At 34.8% G+C, this 24,107-nt stretch overlaps 3 protein-coding genes across 5 annotated transcripts; 1 reads left to right on the forward strand and 2 right to left on the reverse strand.

Annotated features, from left to right (window-relative positions):
* The first annotated feature begins 423 nt into the window (after positions 1-423).
* Positions 424-18,292, forward strand: LOC107187896 (E3 ubiquitin-protein ligase UBR3). Its single transcript, XM_015576085.1, is given in 30 exon segments — positions 424-832; positions 1,699-1,912; positions 1,986-2,114; positions 2,210-2,472; positions 2,544-2,788; positions 2,870-2,987; positions 3,074-3,253; positions 3,335-3,561; positions 3,978-4,133; positions 11,670-11,851; positions 11,936-12,075; positions 12,155-12,297; positions 12,376-12,542; positions 12,672-12,915; positions 13,095-13,251; positions 13,330-13,470; positions 13,881-14,033; positions 14,382-14,560; positions 14,659-14,937; positions 14,939-14,999; positions 15,094-15,239; positions 15,313-15,459; positions 15,523-15,831; positions 15,924-16,152; positions 16,239-16,448; positions 16,540-16,817; positions 17,029-17,376; positions 17,467-17,598; positions 17,719-17,858; positions 17,937-18,292. Coding segments are annotated over 30 exon segments (5,676 nt in total). The 5' UTR covers positions 424-591; the 3' UTR covers positions 18,055-18,292.
* Positions 4,522-11,003, reverse strand: LOC107187895. Of its 3 annotated transcripts, XM_015576083.1 has the most exons (9): positions 9,140-9,366; positions 6,789-7,379; positions 6,520-6,661; positions 6,237-6,377; positions 5,959-6,176; positions 5,661-5,881; positions 5,350-5,588; positions 5,148-5,277; positions 4,522-5,072 (listed from the first exon to the last, which is right to left on the reverse strand). In XM_015576083.1, the coding sequence occupies exons 2-9, from the start codon at positions 7,287-7,289 to the stop codon at positions 4,730-4,732; spliced, it is 1,935 nt and encodes a 644-aa protein (XP_015431569.1). In that variant the 5' UTR covers positions 7,290-7,379; positions 9,140-9,366; the 3' UTR covers positions 4,522-4,729. The 3 variants fall into 3 exon arrangements, with proteins under 3 accessions (XP_015431569.1, XP_015431568.1, XP_015431570.1); XM_015576082.1 differs by lacking the exons at positions 6,789-7,379; positions 9,140-9,366 and adding an exon at positions 10,239-11,003; XM_015576084.1 differs by lacking the exon at positions 9,140-9,366 and having other exon boundaries at positions 6,789-7,453.
* Positions 18,293-21,430: 3,138 nt separating the features above from the next.
* LOC107187880 (small ubiquitin-related modifier-like) lies at positions 21,431-22,906 on the reverse strand. Its single transcript, XM_015576068.1, has 5 exons — positions 22,742-22,906; positions 22,553-22,621; positions 22,381-22,458; positions 22,065-22,136; positions 21,431-21,886 (listed from the first exon to the last, which is right to left on the reverse strand). Exons 1-5 carry the CDS (start codon positions 22,754-22,756, stop codon positions 21,824-21,826), a joined length of 297 nt encoding a protein of 98 aa, XP_015431554.1. The 5' UTR covers positions 22,757-22,906; the 3' UTR covers positions 21,431-21,823.
* Positions 22,907-24,107: the final 1,201 nt, after the last annotated feature.

Raw genomic sequence — 24,107 nt, forward strand, 5'->3', positions numbered from 1 at the left:
GTGGCTCTGTCATTGTTCCGTCGATAAGATAGTCAAATTCTTGATCGGAGAGAAGAAGACGTACCGTAGAGGAATATAAGCTGTGGTCAATTGGTCGAACGATTTGGTGGTCAATTGGTTTTGCCGTCCCGTAAATGCGGATGTGTGTCGTATTAACAACGATTATTGTGCAAGTACTGAGTACTTGTCGAAACACGAAATCCGAAGGTCGATATTAATCGGTAGCTGAGATGAGTGGTGCAAGTTAACGGTCCCTCGGTGCTTTCGTCATGCTGTCAAAATTGATGAGGAAGACAGAGTTGACGGGAGATGCTCACTGATATGGAGATTGTCGAGAATCCCTTGATTCGCGCGCCGCCTCTACTTGAAAGGTTTCCCGGAAGTTTCCGCGCGAGAAACACGCAAAAAGCTGCGAGACGTCGGGCAACGATCGGTTGGCTTGTCGGCTTACCGAGATTTTAACGTCGGTATCATCTGATTCCCGACTCGAGCTGCTCGTTTCTTTTCTATACACTCGTCATCCACGAAGGATACCACAAAGACGTATTGAAACCAGTGGTATCCTCGCTGCGCGAGGTCAATATTTTCACGATGGCCTCGACATCCAGCACCTCGGCCCAAGTATTAATGAACAAGGGCAAACGTGGTGCAGCTGGATATATTTATGACGAATGTGTAAATCCAACCCTAAACGCTGGTGGTCCACAGAACCTTAACAATTTATTGGATATACTCTTGAATCCCAGTAAGGCTATTGATGACTGGGAAACCATCGACTGGTGTAAGTGGTTGATGGCTGGTGGTCGTACACCAGATGAATTTGCTAACACAGGTACTGTATGAATTTATTCTTCACCACCACATAGTTGAATAATTTTAGATTTCTCATGACAGATTGATTCATAAATACAAATGCTTTAAACGCTGTTATAGACATCACCTGTTCGAGAACATTAATGCAATTGTATGCAACGATTGTTTTTACAGTTACCTGGTACAATGTATTAGTTGTGCTATGTGTAATTGTTAAGAATATTATTTTGAATCACTTGAATAGTGTGTTATATTATTAAATATAAATTGTATGAAAATGAAGATACGTGTAAATAACATTGAATAGACATGCTTGTAATGTTTAAAGGCCAAACATTTATGAAATTTAGCTTTATTATTAATGTAAATAATTAGTATCATTGATTAAGTTAATATAATATGTTAATAATTAATGAAAATATCTTGATTATTAATTAATAGTATATAATCTAAATATCAAGCAATTCACATATTTGGCATCGGAAAGATTATCCAATAATTTCATGCAAATGGTCATAAGTACAGCTACAGATGCAAACACATAGATGTACTAACTAACTGAATCAATACAGCCAATAAAATTTATGAAATTCCAAGAAGGCTTTACATTAAAACAACACATTTCTATGAAATGTAATATAGCATTATAGATAGTTAACACATTCAAGACTGAGAACTCAGTGAGTGTGTCATGCAGTCTCAGATCCGCTTAAGTAATGACTCAGCATGTGGGTTGCACATAGATTGTATGTAAATATTTCTGGTTTTTGGGGATAATTATGCAATAATACGTCGGTCCCGAATGTGTTAACGATGAGAGATTTTAATATTACAATTAAACAAATTTACGATTATTTCAAAATAAAATGTATATAAACATTTCAGTAAGAACGTATGATAATGCTACAACATGTGGACTCGTTTGGACACCAAATTTTGTAGCGTATCGTTGTCGTACTTGTGGTATATCACCTTGTATGTCTTTGTGCACGGAATGCTTCAAAAAAGGGAATCATTATCGCCACGACTTCAATATGTTTCTTAGTCAAGCTGGAGGAGCATGCGATTGTGGTGATCCGTCTGTTATGAAAGAAGAAGGGTAAGGATTTTAGTCAATTATTAGGAACAATTACTATATTAGTGAAATTCATACATATTATTTGTTCTTATAGATTCTGTGATAGACATGGCCCTAAAGCTTCTGTTAATACGTCAGCTGCTCCTTCAGATCTATTATGCGTGGCGAATGCAATGATGCCTAGAATTATTCTTCGTCTTATTCAATATTTACGTGAAAAGTCGTACGTTAAATAAGTCTTTATTATTAAAATTACACATGATTTATGAAATCTAATATATATATGTTCATAATGATCATGGCTTTTATTTACTACAGTACGAACTCACCGGATATTAAGGTTGCTATCCAAGACGCGGATGGATATTTAACTATGCTCCTTGATTTTAATAAGATGGGTGCATTGATGAGGCAAGTTATAACATCGGCGTTAACAAATCCACAGAAATATAAAGGTTTCATGAATCCTTCTGTGTCTACTGCACAACCAGAATATGACATCTATTGTCAAGATAACATTAAAATATATCAAGATACTGTGAAGTTGTTACCAAACCCAGAACCACCCGATGAGTACAAAGGTAAAATTATACATATTTCCATTAATACACGTACGATTATAATAAAATACCCACTTTATTTGTTATTTTAGAATGTGTATCATTGCAAGAACACTTAGAACATAATACATTCTTAGAAGAATTAATGTTCTGGACAGTTGTTTATGAATTCCCGCAGAAATTAGTTTGTCTTCTGTTGAACATGTTACCGGATCCCGATTACAAAGAAGCACTAACTTGTGCATTTGTACTACATTATAGTAGAATTTCAATGATGCTTGAACGTTCAATAGATCCTGATACTTTGAGCAATAGAATAGTTCATGTTAGCGTACAGGTATGTTGCTGTACCGACGAAAATTGTTCATTTCTAATGAAAACATGATTGTTATTTATATGCTTACGTTTCTTGTTTTAGCTGTTCAGTAACGAAAGTTTAGCATTGAGAATGGTGTATCAATTGAAGTTATTGCATGTTATGGTTATCAGCTTAAAATATATGATGAGCAAGATTCTAATACAGAATACTTTACACGGTATGTATTGTTTTTATCGTGACGAAATATTGAAGCTTCTTACAATGAAAACATATAATTTATTTATCGAATATGTTTCTGCCCAGACCCGGATAAAAATTTTCACTACGTAGTAGACTGTGGACGTCAAGTAATGAAGGAACATTGTTACTGGCCGTTAGTGTCAGATTTAAATAATGTTCTTTCACACAAGCCTGTTGCTTTTCGATTTATGAGAGACGATACACTTTTGGAAATGTGGTTCGACTTCCTATCTATGTTTCAAGGTATAATGTTTCTAGCTTGAACTGTACTTCTGTATAAAAAAAGATGAATATTTCTAAAATTATTCATTACATTTGTTACAGGAATGAACGTGAATCAACGAGAATTAAATCAACACGTCGAGTTCGAACCTAATACATATTATGCAGCGTTTAGCGCTGAATTAGAAGCTAGCGCCTATCCAATGTGGGCGTTAGTTTCACACTTACGTGGCCCTGAGAGCGCACCCCTTAGTCGAAGGGTGCTTAGCTATTGTCTGACGGCTTTACAAGACTGGTTAGATTCTGTCAATTACACAGATCCAAATGAGGTCAGTGTTTATAAACTATTCTGTATTAGAACAAAATAGCTTGTAATACAGTTACTACTAATCTGCGGATATTTATGCTTTTATTGTATTATGTATGTATGTATGAATTTCAGGCAAGACGTGTCCTTTTCGGAAAATTGTTTCAATGTTGCGCTAGTATTGCATCTAGCTTCATTAGAGGTCAAACACACTGATACAATTAGTTGTGATACATCATATACGTATATTGGAATAATTGTTCCAAAAGGACACACCTTATACTCCAAAGCCTTAAAAATAATAACTGAAAGCCTCAATTCTCAACTTGTGACGTCGTAAATGAAACAGCCCCAGTACACAGATTTTTGTACGGGCATTAAAATTATTTCATTTACGCCGTACCAGTATTTTAATTATTTCTCTTGCTATTGTTACAGAATGATAGCTTACAAGTGTCATTTCATCTTCCGCTTCATCGATATTTTGCCGTATTTATGTGTCAAGCGGTGCGCCAACAAGGAGCTACACTTAATGATTTACTACCTCCTACGGATATGCTGCACCTTCTAATGATGCATCCCTTGCGAGTTCAGGTAAGTATTTCTATTTTTTCTAATTTCCTCGAACACATACTTTTCCAATACTTATATACAACTGCATTCAGACATAAAGGGAGAGAAAAATTTGTGAAAAAGTGAAAATGATATATGTTCTTAAAAAGTGGACTTCCAGTAATATCTAATTATTTTATTTATTTATCGTATATTTTTAAATCACAGAATCTTGAGGTGCCTATTTAGACACTTCAGTGATTGGTCGTTTCACAGACTCTAACAGAAAATAATTATATTTCTTATCAATAAAACATTACTAGTGGTTTTATGACATAAAATTAAATTGACACGATCTCTATAAAGAAACATTCGAATAAAAAAAAACTGAATAACAAATTAAATCATATTTGAAGCATCATATACATGGTAAAATGGCACAATGATGGTAGAAAGAGTTGATAAGGAACAGTAAACAGATACATAGTTATAAATGTTGCAAATTTCATGAACGTGTACTGAAACGAATTACAAACTACGCTGTCTGTCACAAATCAACGAATAGCACGCGGAAGTAGAAAGACCATACAAAAATATCAACAAACTAAGTCATTAACATGACATACGCATTAGTGAATTCATTCGCTTTTCATTTCTCTTAATACGGGTGGTGATTTAATAACTGGTGGGGGGGGTGGTAAATCGACCTGCAAATGCGGAGTAAAATCATATGTGATTAGTTTCATCGCCACGTAACCTCCAGATCCTGATCTGCCTTTATGAAAAATTCCAGCTCCTGACACTGGAATCGGTGGATTAGATTCAATCGGTTGAATATCAATAAACGGTATTGTACTTTGTGCAGCATCCATTATTCGATCGCTAGCGGCGAAATTCACATATTGATGACGTTTTGAATCTGGTAACGATGGCAGTTTAAATCGCGTCGGTATATCGGGATTTTTTAATTCCAATTCAGTTCTACGGGCACAAAATAATTAGCATAATTCGAATGAACGTCATGACATGTTTGAAACAACAACAATGGAAACGAACCTGTCGGTGACGTCGTTACTTAGCCAAAAACTGTTTATAAACGGTTGCGTTAATTGTCCCGTCGTGAAGTTGAACGGTGTTACCATTATTTCCAAATTCAAGCGTGATCCAATAGTTCGAAACCTGACGCCTGGAAACATTAATACCGTGAATGCCATTTGCATGTCGAAAATACAAAGCACCAATTTTATGGAATATGTACCTGTTAAAAGGTGCTCTTGATCGGGTACTAAATCATCTAGGTCTACACCTCTTTTTTCCCATGCCAGAGTATGGTAATCGACGCCGCTCTTAACATTACTATCTAATCTGGAAAAGGCTTCGATAGGCTTCCATGCCACGGTTGTTCTATTGATATTACCACGGGGCAACAATTCACCCTCTTGTATTTGGAGATGCATTATATTGTTCGCTTTCTTCAATGCAATTCCTGTTATAACCCTGGAAAATATAATATATTGTTATGCATGGAATCAGTAATTCTTAGTAATTTGTTCGTCACGGAATATTCACTTGTTGTTCCCTATGTCAGACGTGACGCTTCGCAAACTGAAATACCGATCGGATTTTGCGGTACTATCATCACAGTAGCAGAAGCAATAACTGCAATGCCAGAACAACCAACGCCACCAACTATCGACTTTTGTTACATCCCTGTTGCAGGAACCCTTCTGTCCAAATACTTTACCATTTTCGTATTCTATGTATTCGTACCTTCGGTTACTATTTTTAGCCTAAAAGATTAGAAACCCATCACACACCGAATTTTGTTTGTGTAATTAATCTATACAAAGGACGAAGTTCAATTTACCGAAGGACAGACCCACATGTCCGCGTCGACGTATTCGCAGTTTAATATTTTACCGGAACAATGCCGTTGCCGAGAACAAAACTGATTTTTATAACATCCAAAAACTTTCGAATAACCGTAATAGGCACAATTTTCTCTGCAACTTGATTGCGGATTCAAGTCTACTTCGTTTACAATAATGCCTTGAAATAGGTCTGTCAATTCTGTATATGTTTCATCTGCAAGGAGTGTTTCGTTTAATTACATTTATCGCATGAACATTGAATTGAAACACATACTTAATTTTGGATTTTCTGAGTCACACATCCAAAGATCCCTAGGTGCAAATGCCATGGCAGTTTTCACAGCTCTTACTGTTTCAGATGTTCTTATTGAATATTGCTGCTTCACTAGTTCCATTTCTTCGGTGAAGTTAGAACCTGTATTAATTTAAGCGCTTAGTGTATGCTAAATTTGAAGAATAGAGTCAGACAATAGGATTATCTTTTGGATTGATTGGCACAATATAAACAAAAAAGGGTGACAGTGCAGTATATGAGTGCAATAGCTGCAAGTTTATACCTTGATTGTATAACCTTAGTAACATATAGGAGAATTGAATCATGCTGTAGCCCTTGATTTCTGCGAGAGTAACTGTAGTGTAGAGGTTGTAGAGCAATTGTTGAAGAGACTGATGTTCGCTGCAAATTTGTGTAGACTCTTCCTGTGCAAATTATAAATCTATTTTAATACTAATTATACTTAGATAAAGTTATTAATATTTAACTGATTAACGCAAACAATCAGCTGTATTAAATATCGAAGCAATCTTAGTCGTTGTAATATTGTACCTGATAAGCCAAAATGAACAATTTATCATGCACTATAAATTCAGATATTCGAGCGAGCCTGTCTATTATAGACACGTTCGGATCGTGCAAAATAGCTTCGGAGATGTTTGCCAGTTTCTCTAAATCAAGATCCATATTTTGATCGATAATTGCGTGTTGCATTGATCTGAAAATGTTGTACAGCTCGTCGATTGCATTCATCTGTCTTTCGGCCCGAGTCCACAACCAAAGAGAATGCAGTGAATCTAAGTATTTGTAACCAGGGTCTGGAAAGTTTCGTTCTAACTCGTCGCCGAAGCTCTTGAACGTTCTTATGAGATATTTCTCCACCTCGAGTCCATCAAGGCTCATTCGTTGATACAGAGTCTCTTCAAATATATTATCATGTTCATGCAGCATGTTTCTCATTTCATCAATTAACGTTGCATCGTTTTTTATGACACCTCTTACACCCCATATTACGGAGAGTAAGAGCAAGGATACAACAGCTTCTGTCCTCATTTTCTATTTATTTCTTAATATCGCTTTGGTACTTTCTGGTTATATAAATACTTGAAACCGTTACTTTTGATCCATTGTAATTTGAGATACCTACGCGTGGATGTGCAGCATTTAAAGACTTTTCATAGCAGCCATTCCTTCTCTCAGGTTCCAATTCGTTATTACACAACGACTAATAATCCTTCGGAGTACGAACGTTTTTAGTTCGTAGAGACAGTGGTGTCTGGGTCCGTTTGAAACCCCATACTTCCTTCTTTTCAAACATACTTTCAAACGAGATTAAAAAAAAACACCTGCTTTTTTATACGACTAAATATGAATAACTACCAGCTTAAATTATATTTACAAATCGATGAGTTAGATATGGCTTTTAAACACTCAGTCCCAAACGGACCCGGCCACTGTACTCCAACGGTTAAAAACGGTTCAGGACAATTGCAATTTAAATACATTTTAGTTACAATTGTGTACACGGAAAAGTTTTAGAGTTCTCGAAATAATCTTTTTACGTTACGGAGCCACTGTCCTCCTTGCTTGTAAACAATGTATTGTCCTTCAAACTTCCGGGAATAAAACATTACTCGGCTAGCTGTGCAGAGCGTCCCCCGCCGTTTGTGCTATACGTGACGTGTATACATATAGCATGTGTGATCATGTATGGATGGCTGGCACACATGCAAACTGTGCTTGATGTAAGGGTCGAATGTGATGATTACGTTAAAAACTAGATACGTCAGTACACGAATTAAAATGATATCGTGTGTTTCGGTCGCGGAAAGATTACGAGAGTGTCATGCAGTTTCGTGGGAATATCTTTAGTATATACTGTGGATTGGCATCCTTCGTTGATGCATTTTCAGCAAATTATATCTAATTAATTTTAATGTGAGTCATGCCCGGATATTATTATTATGCACGTCCTGTCGTTTCATTCGATACGAATTAATATTTTATGAAATTTTCCCACGAAATTTCGGAATCGTATAGATTTACCGATTTCAAACTTCCGCGTGAAAATATCTAGAAAGCAACTCTACGTTCTCGAGAAAGTCGTGCACCTTGAACTTTGTTCGTTTTCTCTAAAGAATTATTGGGGAAAACCAAATCAATTCGATCGTGTTAGAAACAGACCCCCCTAAGGTTTCTTTGTATACCCTCCAATCATATTACAACGGAATCGAATTATGTACGTGGCCGTATTAAAAGGAAGTCTATGAACAATTATTCAATCGATGGTCGAACAGTTTGTTTCCCAATAGAGGCGTCCTTGTGGAACGAACTCGCCGTAAATCTCGATAAGGAATGTTCTTTGTTTTGACAACGATCACTTTACCCGAAACGTATCTTCTCGATCAAGGTTGAATGCTACGTCAATTGAAACGTAAATTTAAAAACGGTCGTTGGTAAATAGAAATTTACCATCAAAGTATAATCAAATTAAACATCTTGCTATTGTAACAATATTTCATCGAGAACAGAGAAACAATAAGTTAAATAATAAGTTAAATACAAATATCAAATTTCCATGTGTTAACAATTTTAAACGAGTGTTTGATTTGAATTCACATACATGTATATACCCGTAGGCGTCTAAAGAACACACAACAGACATAACGGTTCAGTTGAATGTTAATGGACAGACACACGATGTTTTTTGTGCGAAATTAAAGGAAATATGTTTCACTAAACCGATATCGTGTTTCGAGTCCACACTCTGCACAAACGTTTACAAAAAACTGCTCACACGATGCATATATAGGTCACGAAAGGTCAGTGCTATCGTTCGAACAATTTCGAATGTAATAAACGAAAATTGGAACTCGAGAGACTGTCGCAGTAAATATTCTTACACTGGTTACAGTTCGACGGTTCTTTGGTTGCAAACCGTATTCTTCGAACGTCTGACTGTCACGATACGGTCTGTTGCACGGGCATCCGTTCGACAACTGTTTCTCGGAATATTGTAATCAAACGTGGTTTTGACACAGGACGAGAAAGCGGTAAAGCGTACACCTTCCTCACTCGCTCGAACTCGACTGAGGATTTCGCATCAGTGCAGTAAACGTCATTTTGCTCTGTGCATATCCCCTCTTGTCATGGTACCGTTTAGGCTTTAATGATGTTATGATGTATCTCTTGCGCATGCTCCTTTTCATTGTTACTCTTCTCGTTGTTAAAGCGATTTACACAAAGTACATTGTAGCACTGAGAAAAAGCATTATACACGCCAACCCCGTTCTTTACCATAAAATTAAAATATCTAACAAATTAACATTTTATTCTTCTAGAAAAGTATTTAACGAAAATTACTTCGCAATATATTTGATACTATATAAATACCATTACACGTACATCACAATTACTTTTTATGAAAGTCTGAGTCAAACATTCTAGCTCAAGGTAGCCTTTTCTTTTTTCATTTGTTTCCTTTCCTCCGCCATGTTTGTCATGTATAGTGCCTAGCCTCGACAGAGATGATCTAAACGAGACGTCTGAACGAACCCAACGGAAAACACGCTCTATATAGACACTTCAGTGTCAGTTGAATTTATTTATGCTTTTTGTTTTCCCATCTCGTGGTGGCATTGTCTTATTCAAGCTACCATGAATAATACCGGAAACCTTATCGTAATTTATTTGTTCGGCTTTCAACGGTGTATCTACGTTTTAATCAAGCTTGCACATTCAACAGACGCAAACTGTCGGATGTCACTTGATCATGTGCGATATGCCTCTGCACCTAATACCTCTCTGGACTTAATGATTATGATAGGGGTCTCGTTACCAACATACCAACAGACACTCGTTACTCGGAAATCTCAATGATTACAAATCCACCACGGCGTACAGTAGCAAAGAAACAAACTTATTTAATTAACTACTATCGTTATTAATCAATTCAAACCTCGTATTGGTGTGAAACGTTTTCAGAATTTTATTAATACTTACATTCATCCGCTTTGCCAATAACACAAGAATACTTCTGCTGAAGGTTTGATCGCCGGTTGGAACAAGCAATCGATGAATACTTTTTAAAAGATCAGGAACAGCACCCGATCTAGAGGAGATACATGTCATGGCGAAATCTTGCAACGTGAGTGTAGAGTATTTCCTAGGTGAATCGCTATACGTTATAAAATTATGATATAAATCGTCGATTTGGCCAACGTATTCATCCACTGCAAGCAATTTCTGATTCAGACTTTCTTGAAGCGGCAAATCGATTAAAAGTTTAGCGACAATCGTGTCGAACCGTATTTCCATCTTCTGTTGATAATTGTCGATCTTGTTCGATAATATTGATATACGATTTCTCAATTCTTTCTCCATTCTGTAAACGAATGGATAGCTGTTTTCTTCATTGCCAGAATTTGTGGGGCGCAATAATTCCCACGATTCAAGAATCTCCACCAGCGTTTCACGACCGAATCTTAATATATCCTTTAGATCCATTATGTCCGTAAAGTCGAAACCGTTTGCAAACTGGCCTAGGCTGATTATTAAGAAGAAATATGTGATCTTCACTTTCGATGTAGTCATTTTCACCGGTTTAATTGAAACTTGCGAACGAAAGTAAATTCAGATAGAAAGTAGTCCATGAACCTCTCGCACATGTATCACTGATCCAATGGTGTTCCCTCCTCGGTCTCTTTTCTTAGATAGCTGTTAAGATATCTTTGTCAATGCCCCGAAATTCTACGGAGCTAAAAACGAGTCATAAAGAAGACAACCATTGTAACGAAATATTCGTAGAATACACTGCGCGTGGTAAAGTCTTGTTCAGCTCTCCCGAAACTGAGGATTTTCCCTCGTCCATCAACGATGGAATCGTTACACACTGACAACGCAGCGTTTTGTATTGCCTTCCAGTGACGGGATTGGTCGTTACGGTGGGGGCTTTACCGTATATCTACGAATGAACCATAGCGTGAAAAAGAATGCCCGCATATCTCAAATGTTCCGTGATTCATATATTTCCTTTCATAAGGGAATCTTTTGTTTTTAATAAAAATGACATTAAATACTTTAATCCTTATGCTATTGTATTGTAAAATATGATTAATATTTCTAATTCTCTGTTTCACACCTTTTTTCCTCCTTACCAGTCCCCGAATATTTTATTTTTAGTCACATTTTTTTTCATTTCATCGGATCATAATTAGTAGAGAATCAATAAAATAACAAATAAAACAGAAGCGAAAGTAACGTTAAGCACGATATTCGTGACTCAGTTTTCGAAAGTACCGTTAGGTACTTACGAATCATGCATACTATATGAGGTGATGTCTTTACAGATACAAAATGAAACGACATAATTTAATAACACTTACAAAAATTTGTTTGTTTGAAATTCAACTGACACAAGGAATTTTTGTTTAGGTTGCTTTCTATGAAATCTTGAATGGACTGTGGGTTCGTAATGGGCTTCAAATAAAAGGACAAGCTATGACTTATATACAGTGCAATTTTTGCAATTCAATGGTGGACGCAGATCTTTATCTTCTGCAAGTGTGCGCGACCAAACTGCAACCAGATGTCTTTCTAAAAACAGTCATTGAAAAGTAAATACTCGTTTGTACATTTACTTCAATGTCTTATCACTTTTATATATAAAGTAAACAAACGTATTTCTTTTATTCGTTTAGGTTTCATGTGAAGGAATGGATGAGTCTTCGTTTATACCATACACATCAGAATGAATATCTGGAAGGAGAGCATGACACTTCTATGCTAGAGAGCTGCTTAACATTTTTAGCCACTCTGGTGAATGTTCGAACAAATCTAGGTAAATTTTGAACACCATTGACATTAATACTTAATAATATAAAGCTACAGAATATTCAATATACACAATTTATGTTTAGGTTTATCTGATCCTGAAATGTCATGTTTGGAAATGGTTACTTTATTGTGTATGGGAGATAAAACTCACAGCCAATTAATGGAATTAATGCCAGAACGCTGTGGCACTACCCAGAACAGAGACTTTGAATCTGTCTTGGCTGATGTATGTTTCAGTTGCATTATTTATATGAAATACATGTTTTTAGACTTTATTTCAACAATTGTATAATATGGTTTATAGATAGCTCAATACAGAGCTCCCAATCTAGAAGCCAGTGGAAACATGCAACAAGGAATGTATGGCCCAAAACCACGTGTATGGGATGAACTGTTCGATCCTCTACATGTTTTGTTAAGAGCAGTTCACAGGAAAGATTTTCAGATATCGATGGATCGGTTCACCGAATAGTGAGTTTTGTGTATTGTCTGAATATATAACTTTATACAACATAAAAAGTTCTTTTTTTTTTTAATTTAATTTAATATGTGACAATTCATTTCCTTGCTAATGTTTGTTACATTTGTATGTGTGTTTAGTGTAAAGCAGTCAGGAAAGCTGAAAAATACTACTACACCGTGGCCACCATTTCGACATCCTGCTCCCGTTTCACCGGATTACGATGATCCACGGATTGTGTTACGCACCAGAGTTTTCCACGCTATGATTCTAATAATACTTTATAAGGCAGTACATGGTTATAACATATCAGAACATGTAATGGCACTGACTATTTATCTATTAGAAATGGCTGTAATTACTGCAGACATACCGGACAAATCTGTAAGTAGCCAATTAGTTACGTTTCTGTTGATGAACTTTAACTTGTAACCATTTATCCAATAATCCAATAATATCCATTGTAATAATCAAGATATTCTAGATACTGTACATCTACTCTGTATGTTCCATTAATTAAACACAATTTTATTGATTTAATAATCTACTTTCGTTCTGATTAGGCAAATCATTTGTGCCAGTATGATAGTGGAACATCCCGTGTGATAAAGGATATGCATTTGGCTAGTTTCTATAAGAGTGATAATTTGTCCGAAAATTTAAGGACAGTAATAAATCGAGTTATCAAAGTGCAAGAATCAGAGTCCGAAAGTTCAGACAGTAAGAAAATTATTATTAAACTTTTCCTTTCTTAATTATTCATTTCAAATTTAATCATTTCAATTTTCGTTCTTTCAGGTGATTTGGAGTGGGAGATTCAAGATGAAATGACTGAGGTTGCTACACCACTTATGTTAAATGACGCAACAGATGAAGGCTCCTTGGAAGTTCTAAGTCTACCATCCTTACCTCCATTACCAGCTTTACCAGCAATGGATGGTGAGTTGTTTTAGAGTTACTATACATATGAAATTATAGATATAATATACATGCATAATTATTTATACTCTGTGAGGTAATAAAGTTATATAATACTGGTATAAGTATATAGCAGTGTATGTAAAAATGTATACATATATATTGACATTCGTTTTAATTTGAAGATGAAGTTTTGTATAGATATAGATGCTTTGGAAACAATTCTCTCATTTGTTGAATATTTGATGTATTACTTTATACACACTAGTCTGTTTCATCACAAGCGACAAGAGTGTTGGATATACATAGATCCAGATATAGTTCAGATACATTTGATTAAAAAATGGATATTTCGGTGTAGATCGAGTCTTACTGTTATGTAATACAACATATAATTACATTAGTTTTGTTTCTTTCTTTATTATTTGTAGCCGAATTTCATATGACTATTGTACCTGAAGATGGAATTGTTGCTATATCAGATGGTAACAATGAAGACGATATGATACCTCTACAGAGAGCCTTGCCACCATCCACCGAAGAATCCATGGCCCTTGCGCTTGAATCACCTCCTTCACCAGACAGTATGTTGCTCTTAGTCTTTTCCGCTTAATCATAGTTTACATCCTTATTCTTTAATGTTGCACACGTTTGATTCTGTCTGGGCTTTTATTTCTGGTGACAGTACAACATAACTGTAAAAAATAAATCGAAAGTAACATGTACTACAACAGTGCTCGTTGTAGATGCTAGACAAAGTATGTACTAGTATCCTTCTGTTCGAAAAAGAAAGTACTGAATACTATAACAAACTTCGATTCAGAAAATATATACTAATAGTTTTGTATTTAGTGGTAGCTAGTGTGTTTGTGTAGCATGGTTAAAAAATATATACCTATTTCTTCGGTATAATGTTTATAAATTCCACATAGATATGGTGGGCGGTCAACCAGCATTACCACCAGCGCCTCAACGGCCCGCTCTTATGGCTGGCAATGAAATAGTTGCTGCTCAATCTCTTTACCCAAGATTGAGCACTTCCGGCGTGACCGTAGAAATTGTTCCATCTACATCGAACTCTCATAAGCATTTCAAGAGGAGAGACCATATGGTAATGATTCTCATTTAATCACATTTACGTTCTTTTTTTCTAGTATATTGAAATCAGTTTCCGATCTGTTGCAATGTCTTCTTTTTTTTGTAATTTAGGGAGGACATACGGAACCAAAAGCAGTAAAAGTAGACGAAAGCATAATCTCCTTGTTGTTGAAGTTGCATTCACAATTATCAGGTGCGCCGGACACTTACAATCCTGAACAGAGTGCAATGTCGGATAACGAAGCTAGTAGTAGCTCGGCAGCGGAACCAAAAGAGTCGAGAATTGGCGACGGGCCGTTCTTCATCTCCCAGCTGCTTAATAAAATCGCAAATCTCGATCCTACGTGCAAAGAGGCTATCGTTGAAACCAGGAACAAGTTATGGCCGCGAGAAACTCATGGCTGAATTTGCGAACAAACAAAAGCAGTTTATGGAGAAGGCAATGAAAACAGGTAAACTGAAAGCGAAAGATAAATAAATTGTTAAGAAAGATTTCCAAGATTACACGAACTGTGATTGAAACCCTATGCACTTTCTGGCATTCAGATGAGAAGGATGGATTCCATATGGATTGGGCTAGGGACGACAATGCAACCAAATTGACCAACAAAAAGGAATACGATTGCGTTATTTGCAATCAAACTACTCCTACGGTTGAAGATGCACCAATGGGTCTCGTTGTATTAGTTCAAGTCAGTGTTTTAATAATTATTCGATTCTTGTTATAATATTTGATTGCGATACTTAATTATCCATTGTTTTCAGGCAACAAGCGTTATTGGTCATGAGCGACAGCAATCAGAAAGACCAGTCTTACCCACTTCTGACGATGATCCGCCAATAAAAAAGAGCGACACACGTGGTGCCTACTTTAAACGTAGAATGGATGAAATGAATTACCATTTTGACACTGTAAGTATTTTTATCTCCATTTAGAATATTCAAATTGCTTAATTTTATGTTCATTCGTTGTAGGTTTCGTGGCTGTTATCTGTTAATTTGAGCTGGGAAGGTGGAGTTCATGTCCAGACGTGTGGCCACCACTTGCATCTAGATTGCTTGAAGTCATATTTACAGTCTCTTCGTAACCAACAGAGGCAGCAGAGTCTTTCTGTAGACAACGGGGAATATCTGTGTCCGCTTTGTAGGCAGTTAGCTAATTCTGTTCTTCCACTTTCTCCCCAACTGGGCGAATGTACAGCAATGGTACAGTCACATCACGCGTCTACTGCTACGATACTGTTAGAGTTAAATAATTTCTTGAAAGAGGTACAACGAAATCCTGTAAGTACATCGTTTTGTTAAATTCCAATTCCTTTTACGCAACATCGGTTCGTTGGCAAACTTTCCTATGTACGGTAATACTTGATCCTTAGATCTCGACAAATTTGGCTGGAGCAATGGGAAAAGCCATGGAGGATATGACGAATTGCACATATTTAACATACAAGCAAAAGAACTATTTTCCTAGTCACCAAAGTTTGTTCCTTTTCGTAACTTCTGTAGCCCGAACGAATTTCGAAGTTGAACTCATTCAACGCGGTGGATCGCTATGTGCTTCATCGCCGAGTACGTTACCTCAGACGCCAAAACGCGACTGCATCGGTAAGTTTGTTTGTTCCCTCGCTAGAAGTGGCGATATCTTATGCCGTATATTAAATTCTGCATAAATAATGTTACACAATTTTCAGTTGCACTTCTTCATGTTCTGGCGATGCACGCGAGAGTATTGACTGCGTGGCCTGTGCATCACACCTGGCAGCAATTATCAGGTATACCCGCGGATCCAGCAGCTCCAATGGGTTTAATACCGCACGAAAGGGAAATACCATTACTTCTCAGAGACCCGACTGCTCTGCTCATACAATTTATATTGTTGCTTCCCCTACATTTGGATCAAAGTAAGTGTGTTACCTTATACGTTCAAAGTTAGCCCACCCACGTCGTCCACAGTGGTTTCACGATGCTTAACCTATTAAAACTTATTTTCAGCATATTTCTCTGCTGTGGTAAAAGTAATGTACAACTTATTGTATTATCAAGTAATATTACAAATAAGCTGCGGTCTCACGCGAGCAGAGAGAAACACGATTTTAAGGAGAGATCAATACATCAACCATACTCCCATGTCCTCAGAGACGATACTCTATAGAATCATTGAATACTTCAACGATACTCCGCTTTACCGTTCGGACGATGCTGTGTATAAGCCATCAACCTCGTCGTCTACGCCGTACGCGAGGGTGAAGATATATAATCTCGAGCAGCAGGTGCGTATATAGGATTTGTAATTAATTCCAGAGAAGAATGTAGTAGTCACCGTTGAATGTGTAAAAAGTGTTCTTTTCTTTTCTTTTTCTTTTAAAAGACTTGTACTTATTTTACACGTTACAAAAGCTAACTCACAGAGTTGTTGTTCAGTGTTTTTCATACATATTAATGTTATTAATATTATCACACGCTGATTTGGGCTTGTTTCAGATACAATCGCTATGCTTACCATTTTTGCGGGTGGCTGCGTTGCTTCGCTACCATTTATACGAACAACCTTTACCCCTAGTTAGTACAGAAATGACTGAGTTTGTGAGATTAGTTTATTACTTGGAATTAGTTTCGGAAGGGATGGATTGGAATATATTTAATTCGACGGTAGCTTTAAACTGGCAAGACGGCGAGGCTAGTGTTTCGGTGCCACGTTCATGGTGTGGTCAGTTCCTCGCGTTCGTGAATAAAAGTGACGCAGCGCGAAATCTGATAATGGAGCAACACATATCGTGGCACGTACCCAAGTTACTCAGTCTTCCACGGGAATACGAAAAGATATTTTCGGTAAAGGAACTTATGTGTGATATAAACCATTTGACCAAACATGACATCCGTGACACTTTATTAGTAATGCTTTTTGAAATTCATTTTTAGTATTACCATGAACAACAATGTCGGCGGTGTCATTTAGTTCCACAAGAGATTAGCATCTGTTTGTTGTGCGGTACTATTGTTTGTTTGAAACAAAATTGCTGCAAACGGATGAATGTCTGTGAGGCTATTCAAGTATGTATTACGCTATTAACGAATGTATCTACGTTTATTTCTTTTTTTTTTTTAAATTTAATAACCATATTCGGATTATGTGAACGTAGTGTAATATAATTTATTTGTATGTATATATAGCATTCAATCGATTGCGGAGGTGGAACTGGAATATATCTGGTGGTCACGTCGACTTATATTATTGTGATTCGAGGTCGGCGAGCCTGTTTGTGGGGATCTTTGTATCTCGACGACTTTGAAGAAGAAGATAGAGATCTGAAGTACGTAAATTTAATCTCTATATAGTATTTATGGTTCTATGAAATTTGTGATGTTTGTTTTTAACCGTGTAATTGTAGACGCGGGAAACCACTGTACCTAAGTCAAGAAAGATACCAGTTATTGGAACAGCAATGGCTTGCGCATAGGTTCGATCACACGAAGAAAGCATGGGTATGGCATCGCGATGCACTGTGACCCTTCCATGGCGTCGAAAGCTGGTTATTTTTTTAAACACGTTGAAAAGACTTTCAACAGGTTTATTCCCACACAATGCCTCGCCAAGAAATAACAGCGCTTTAAGAATTAACAGATCGCTCTAATATTGTACGGATGTTATATTTATTATGATGCAAGTAAGTAGACATAATAATTGAATGAAAGTATTATAAAAAGACGAGGTGAGAGCTAAACTAAAAGAAGAATTATTTATAGTCACAACACCTGAAAGATTTTATCTGAAAAAAATGTATGTTTTGAATTAAACCTTGTACATTTTATTTAAGATCGTATACATACATACATATATAAATATATATAAATTACGTTCTAATTAAAAAAACAAAAGTACTTATGTAATGTGTAGCATTTGTACTTCAGAGACAGAAACGATTGAATTTCATAAAAGAAATTTCAGTTATGCTCTAAAGCAGATAAACTATGTCTCGCTGAAAATAAATAATCTCTTAATAATTAAATTAGTTTCTTTTTTTTTTTTTTTTTTTTAAAAAAAATTAAATTTTTTTTTATTACGTCTTATAATTTATTATTGTAATTATATTATTGGTTACTAAAAGTTTCTACTTGAAAACCTTAATTATATTTGGATTATTAGCTGGTTTCAAACCCTGTAAATTACGATGTAGTTGTTGGCTGGCGTGTTCCTTGTTCGTATTGCAGATAAGAACTGGCTGGTTTTGTTTCAATTGATGGTAGCTGCCATTTATACTCTGTGAATGTAGATACAACAAAGGAATGATAGTTAGACGGCTGTTTCAGAATCTTACTCAGAGTATGTATTACGATTGCAGCCCCAAGGTAATTAAAATCTGCTGCATGATGCAAGTGCACAACGAACTTAATACAGTTCATTAATTTTATCCGATTCACTAGATAATCCAGCTAATAATCCATATTATTAACTGGTTCACTCTACTTTTTGTAAACGAAGAAGTGCATTGTGCTAGATTTGTAAACATGACAAAATCAAAGACTGACGTCTTTAATATAAGAACTCTGTTTCTGAATAAGTTTAATAACGAACCGAGGTCGATACTAAATCTCTATATAATTTATTGTTGTACTTCATTGTATGTTCTACTTTAATTGATTTTAAAACGTTCTGGAGAAGCAAAACGATTAACCACAATTGCGCATAGATTTTTTAATTGCAAGGTGAAGGGAAATTTTCATGCATACATTGTATTGGCGAAAGTGTGTAGTCTAACACGAAGCAATTATGTACAGTATCTCATTTTCGCAATGAGAGTAATATGCAAATTATGTTCAAAAATATGAAATCAATTGCGTTTTAGTCTGAAAAGAACGACCAGAGAATGAAGTATAAGAACAAGTGACATGATTGTTAACGCCGCATAATTATTATTGTAAAATTTCCCACTCATGTGAAAATAGCTTTTGCTCTGATTTTTTATTCACGCGAATCCTTTGCAGCAGTTTATGAAGGAAAAAAAAAGAAGAAACTGCAACGAATCAAGGATTATTTTTCTGTATGCGTATAATGGGCTGTGTATATTAAACTATATAAATTCATTCTATCGAACGAACTATTTATCTACTTGCTGAATCTTATCGCACCGGTGCATAAAACTACTGATTAAGCAATGGAACTGTGGCAAGTAAGTTGTTATTGCTTCGGAAGAAGCAATTTATGCATTCACGCGATGAAAAAGAAAGATGGAGATACGCGCTCAAATCTTGCTCCTGCAAAAACACTTTGATACTCAACGAAACGATATTTGTACAATAGGACTTTCCCGTTGAAGATTTTTCGATTTTTGTGATACTACAATTATTGAGGCAGGAAATTGCTTCTTCTAGACGTAGGTTTCTGTAAATATGTAATAATGATAGTACGCCACATGTTAGAATTACTAGGCAACGCAAGATAATCTGTGTATAATTACAATATTTTTAGGAATGTTCGTTTATAACATTAAGAATTTACGATTATCGCGTTAAAAAAAAAAGTGCTAAAAAGTAAATAATAATAGCAATTATCGATTCTGTTCAATGTATAAATAAAAGCAATACTACTAAATAAAAACCTTTCCTTTCGATCTGTAAACTTCAATCTCTCTATCACACTATTTCTTATGCTGTGTATGGAATAAGTAGAAAAGGATGAAGAATGATTTTTATTTTTTAGACAGTTATTACAGATATTCTATAGTATTGCCAGATGAAAACATGATCATGAGACCGGTGAAATTTAATGATTATTACAATGATGTTTAATATAAAGTTATCATCTTTTCTCATGGAACTGAAAACCTATTTATGTGAAAGCACTCTTATCATTCAACATGTTTTACATTCTGTAAAAGGGAACACTATTAATGTTATTGTTATACCTTACCTATATTTTCTAACTATAAACATGCTTATTAATTACAGTAGTTCAAAAAAGTTTTTATACATCATACTTATTATTTATCAAAAGAGAAATATTCTAATGTTTTTAATATGCTTTTATGTGTAATGTATGTGAAACGTTCGTGTAATATTCTTATATATGTATGTAAGTAGTAGTCTATATACTATTTCCATGATTATCCTGCTAAATTTTATTATTAAAATCATTAATTATTAAAAAAAAAATGTTCCAGTATGATATATAAAAGCTTTTTGAAATTACAGTAAAGTGTTTTTCTTAATTGAAGAAAAAGTTTTGTTGCTGTTTGAAAAAACCAAACTGTTTAACAGTTTTAAAAAAAATGCCGGTCAACTTGGACACGTTAGTAATGGAAACAAAAACTCTATTACTTATCTGTACAAGAATAAATTTTATTACTGTCTAGAAATTTTGTTCTGTTAAATCATTGAGTATGCATTTTTGTAATGTGGATGCCTGTCATTTTGAAAAAATTATAATTTAGATTAAATAAAAACTAAATGTCTAAAATCTAAAATGACAAGTCCAAATTTTTCATTTCAATACAATTAAACTTTTCTTCCTCAGAACATAAAACCTTCATTGATGTTAACTGAAATAGATACATACATTTAACAATATTCTTTTTCTGCTTATTATTACATGCAGTACTTCATTCAGGATACACATCTTCAATAATAATGAGCTTCTACAAAGCATCCACATTACTTACATCGAATTAACTACTCCATGATTGTCAAACAAAAGGGGGAGAAAAACCAATTGTTTCCATACTTTTCGCTTGCGATTTCAAAGTTTAAAATACTTTTGTTACTGTAACAATTATATTGAAAAGGCAAAGGGAAAAATATTACAGTTACTTCTTTTTTTTATTACAGATGCACCTTAAACGCAACAATTTTGTTAAATTATGTTCACATTATATAATATTTATCGTGTTTTAATAACAAAACTAAGGGTTCACTTTTAGAAATATTCGCGATCTAAATCTATGAAAATTTAGAAGTCTGTAAAATGCAAATACATTGCCAGATAATAGTAATGGAAAAAACTTATGACATTAAGTCATGACCCTTCTTTTTTTTCTGGTTTTTCCTTTTTTGCTTTGTTTTTGTTGGTTGAATGTATATAGTGTATGAAACTGACTGTTGATGGTCCTTAATCTTGCCTCATTACAGGAATGTAGAACAGCACATCAAAATGTTACTTAAAAAACCAAATTACATAATGCTTTTTTAACATACATATACATACTGATAAACTTGTCCATTTCTTTACGATAGTCACTTTCACTTTAATAGATATTAAAACTGAATAATAGATTTAATTTCCTCAGTAGTGACCACCTGTTTGTTCTTGATATACCTCGATAACATCATCATTTTCCATTTCCAACTGAAATAATAATCTTTGTATTATAATTGTTGTTATAATATATTATTATCTTAGGAATGAAATTCATTCTTGTTAATAGACTTTACTATTTCAAAAATGAATTTGTTTGTAACAAGCCTTGAGGTTTCATTTAATTTTCCATTACGTTTAATTCAGATACTTCTAAATTATAATTTACCTGCTTTGGTGTTTCATCATCATTAATTCTTTTACCATCAAAGAGAAACCTGAGTGACGTCATAGGAACACCCTGAATAAAATTTGTTAATTTATAATCTCCTCTTATATACATGTACAAAACATCCTTTAAACTGGTTTTTCAAATGTACAATACTTATAATTAACAATTATACGATAATTATAAAAAAATATTACTCCTGATAAAAATTTTCTGAAACTATACATGTATTTCAACTGACGTTCTGTCGTGAAAACCAATCGGTATTGTTTAATTTCGATTGAATATGCGTTTAGTTTGAAGAAAAAAAACTAACCACACGGTCGCTATACGATTTCTTGAGTTTACCCATTTGAGTGGTCATCTTTACCCTAAAGTGAATTTCATTGCTGTCCTAAAAAAGAAGAGAAAAATGAAATGTTTAAGCCGGTCACGGAATATAGCTGGAATGAATTATAAATGCAAGAAATAAAACCGTCTGTTCTTACATTTCCAACGACTTTAAGCTTGATGTATTCGGAATTCGCGTCGCCTGGGCCGGCTTCGGGTTTTTGCTCCTAATACGCAAGGTTAGACCGATTAAATACGACGTACAATCGAACATTTGGATGTTACACTGTATTTATATCGTGAGTAGTTGTTACTACCTAGCCGTTTATTAAAATGAACGAACTTACCTGGTTATCGGACATGGTAATTAATTAAATATAACAATTCTTGACCACGCGCCAGAACAGTAACCAAACACAAGCACGCAATATGGCGCCGCGCTTTTGTCAGTTCCAGTCTTCTAAAAATAAAAATTTTAACGTTCACTAGGTACGCTTGTTCAAAAACGCATCATTTTCTGACGGCTCCGCGTTTTATTTCAACTTGCGCTTTTCCGATAAATAAAAAATTAAACAATATCATGGCATTTATATCACGACAATATAGAAGATAAAACATGCGATATCACTTTTCTTTTATATGCTGACGTAAAATTAATTCTATGTCTAATATGGCGATATGTGTTTATGTTGTGATAGAGATTTGATTTGGTGATTTCGTCGGAGTTTTCTATTACATTTTCATATTTTGAAATGCAGAATAGAAATATGAGATTGTTGGTTAATACGTTAGGATTTATAATATTTAAAGATAGACAAGAAAAAGGTTTCATATGAGAATTGAATTCACAGAATTGAAAACGGAAAACTACAATTTGATTTTGATTTTACATGTATAAATTAACAAACATACTAATAATGATGTATAATTATATTTTTCATTTGTATGAACAATTCGATCGGTAACAGATGTTCGTATTTGCAATGGTAGAGACCCTAAATACTGAGTATATGTTAAATAATTAATTAGAAATAATTTATTAACGAATGAATCGAACACTAACGGTCAAAATGCAAAATAAAAATACTAAAATAGTTATGTTCTTATGAAAGAAGAACTATCTCCCATCTTGTGACATTCAGTGATACATAACGTACATTTTTACGTTAAATCGTATTCCTTCACTTTATACGATATAACTCGAATTTTTGTTTTGATGTCATTAATATAAAATATACAGATTATGTGTCACGTGTATAGAACTATTAGGTTTCTCCACCAATCAAAAACGATCACGAAAAATTACGAATCACTGTAAAAAATCACCGTGATTGGGAACGAACGTGATCGAATCACGAGTGATTCACAAGTAGCAGTTCACGCCATCTCTAAATATAAAATAAATTTTATATTGCTGTCAAACTGTTTTTGAATTCTTTTAACACTTACAATGCATTAACAATTGATGGCTTTCGCGTTTTTAATTATTGTTTGATTGTTAAACACGTACTGAAAAAGGCACGTAGTGCTAACTACGGTAAAACGCCCAAGTTACTAGCCTAATATGTTGTTAAAGAAGGAATTGCATGTTATACAGTAGACATTCGATTCCCGCACGATTCGGGGCTGTAGAGGGCTAAATTTCCAGGAATCGATGATCAGTTACCATAAACATTAAGATATATTCGTTGTTTAATAATTCTGTATATCTGG

Source organism: Dufourea novaeangliae, unplaced genomic scaffold, assembly GCF_001272555.1.
Source record: "Dufourea novaeangliae isolate 0120121106 unplaced genomic scaffold, ASM127255v1 scaffold112, whole genome shotgun sequence".
In the NCBI taxonomy this organism is placed as follows: domain Eukaryota; kingdom Metazoa; phylum Arthropoda; class Insecta; order Hymenoptera; family Halictidae; genus Dufourea; species Dufourea novaeangliae.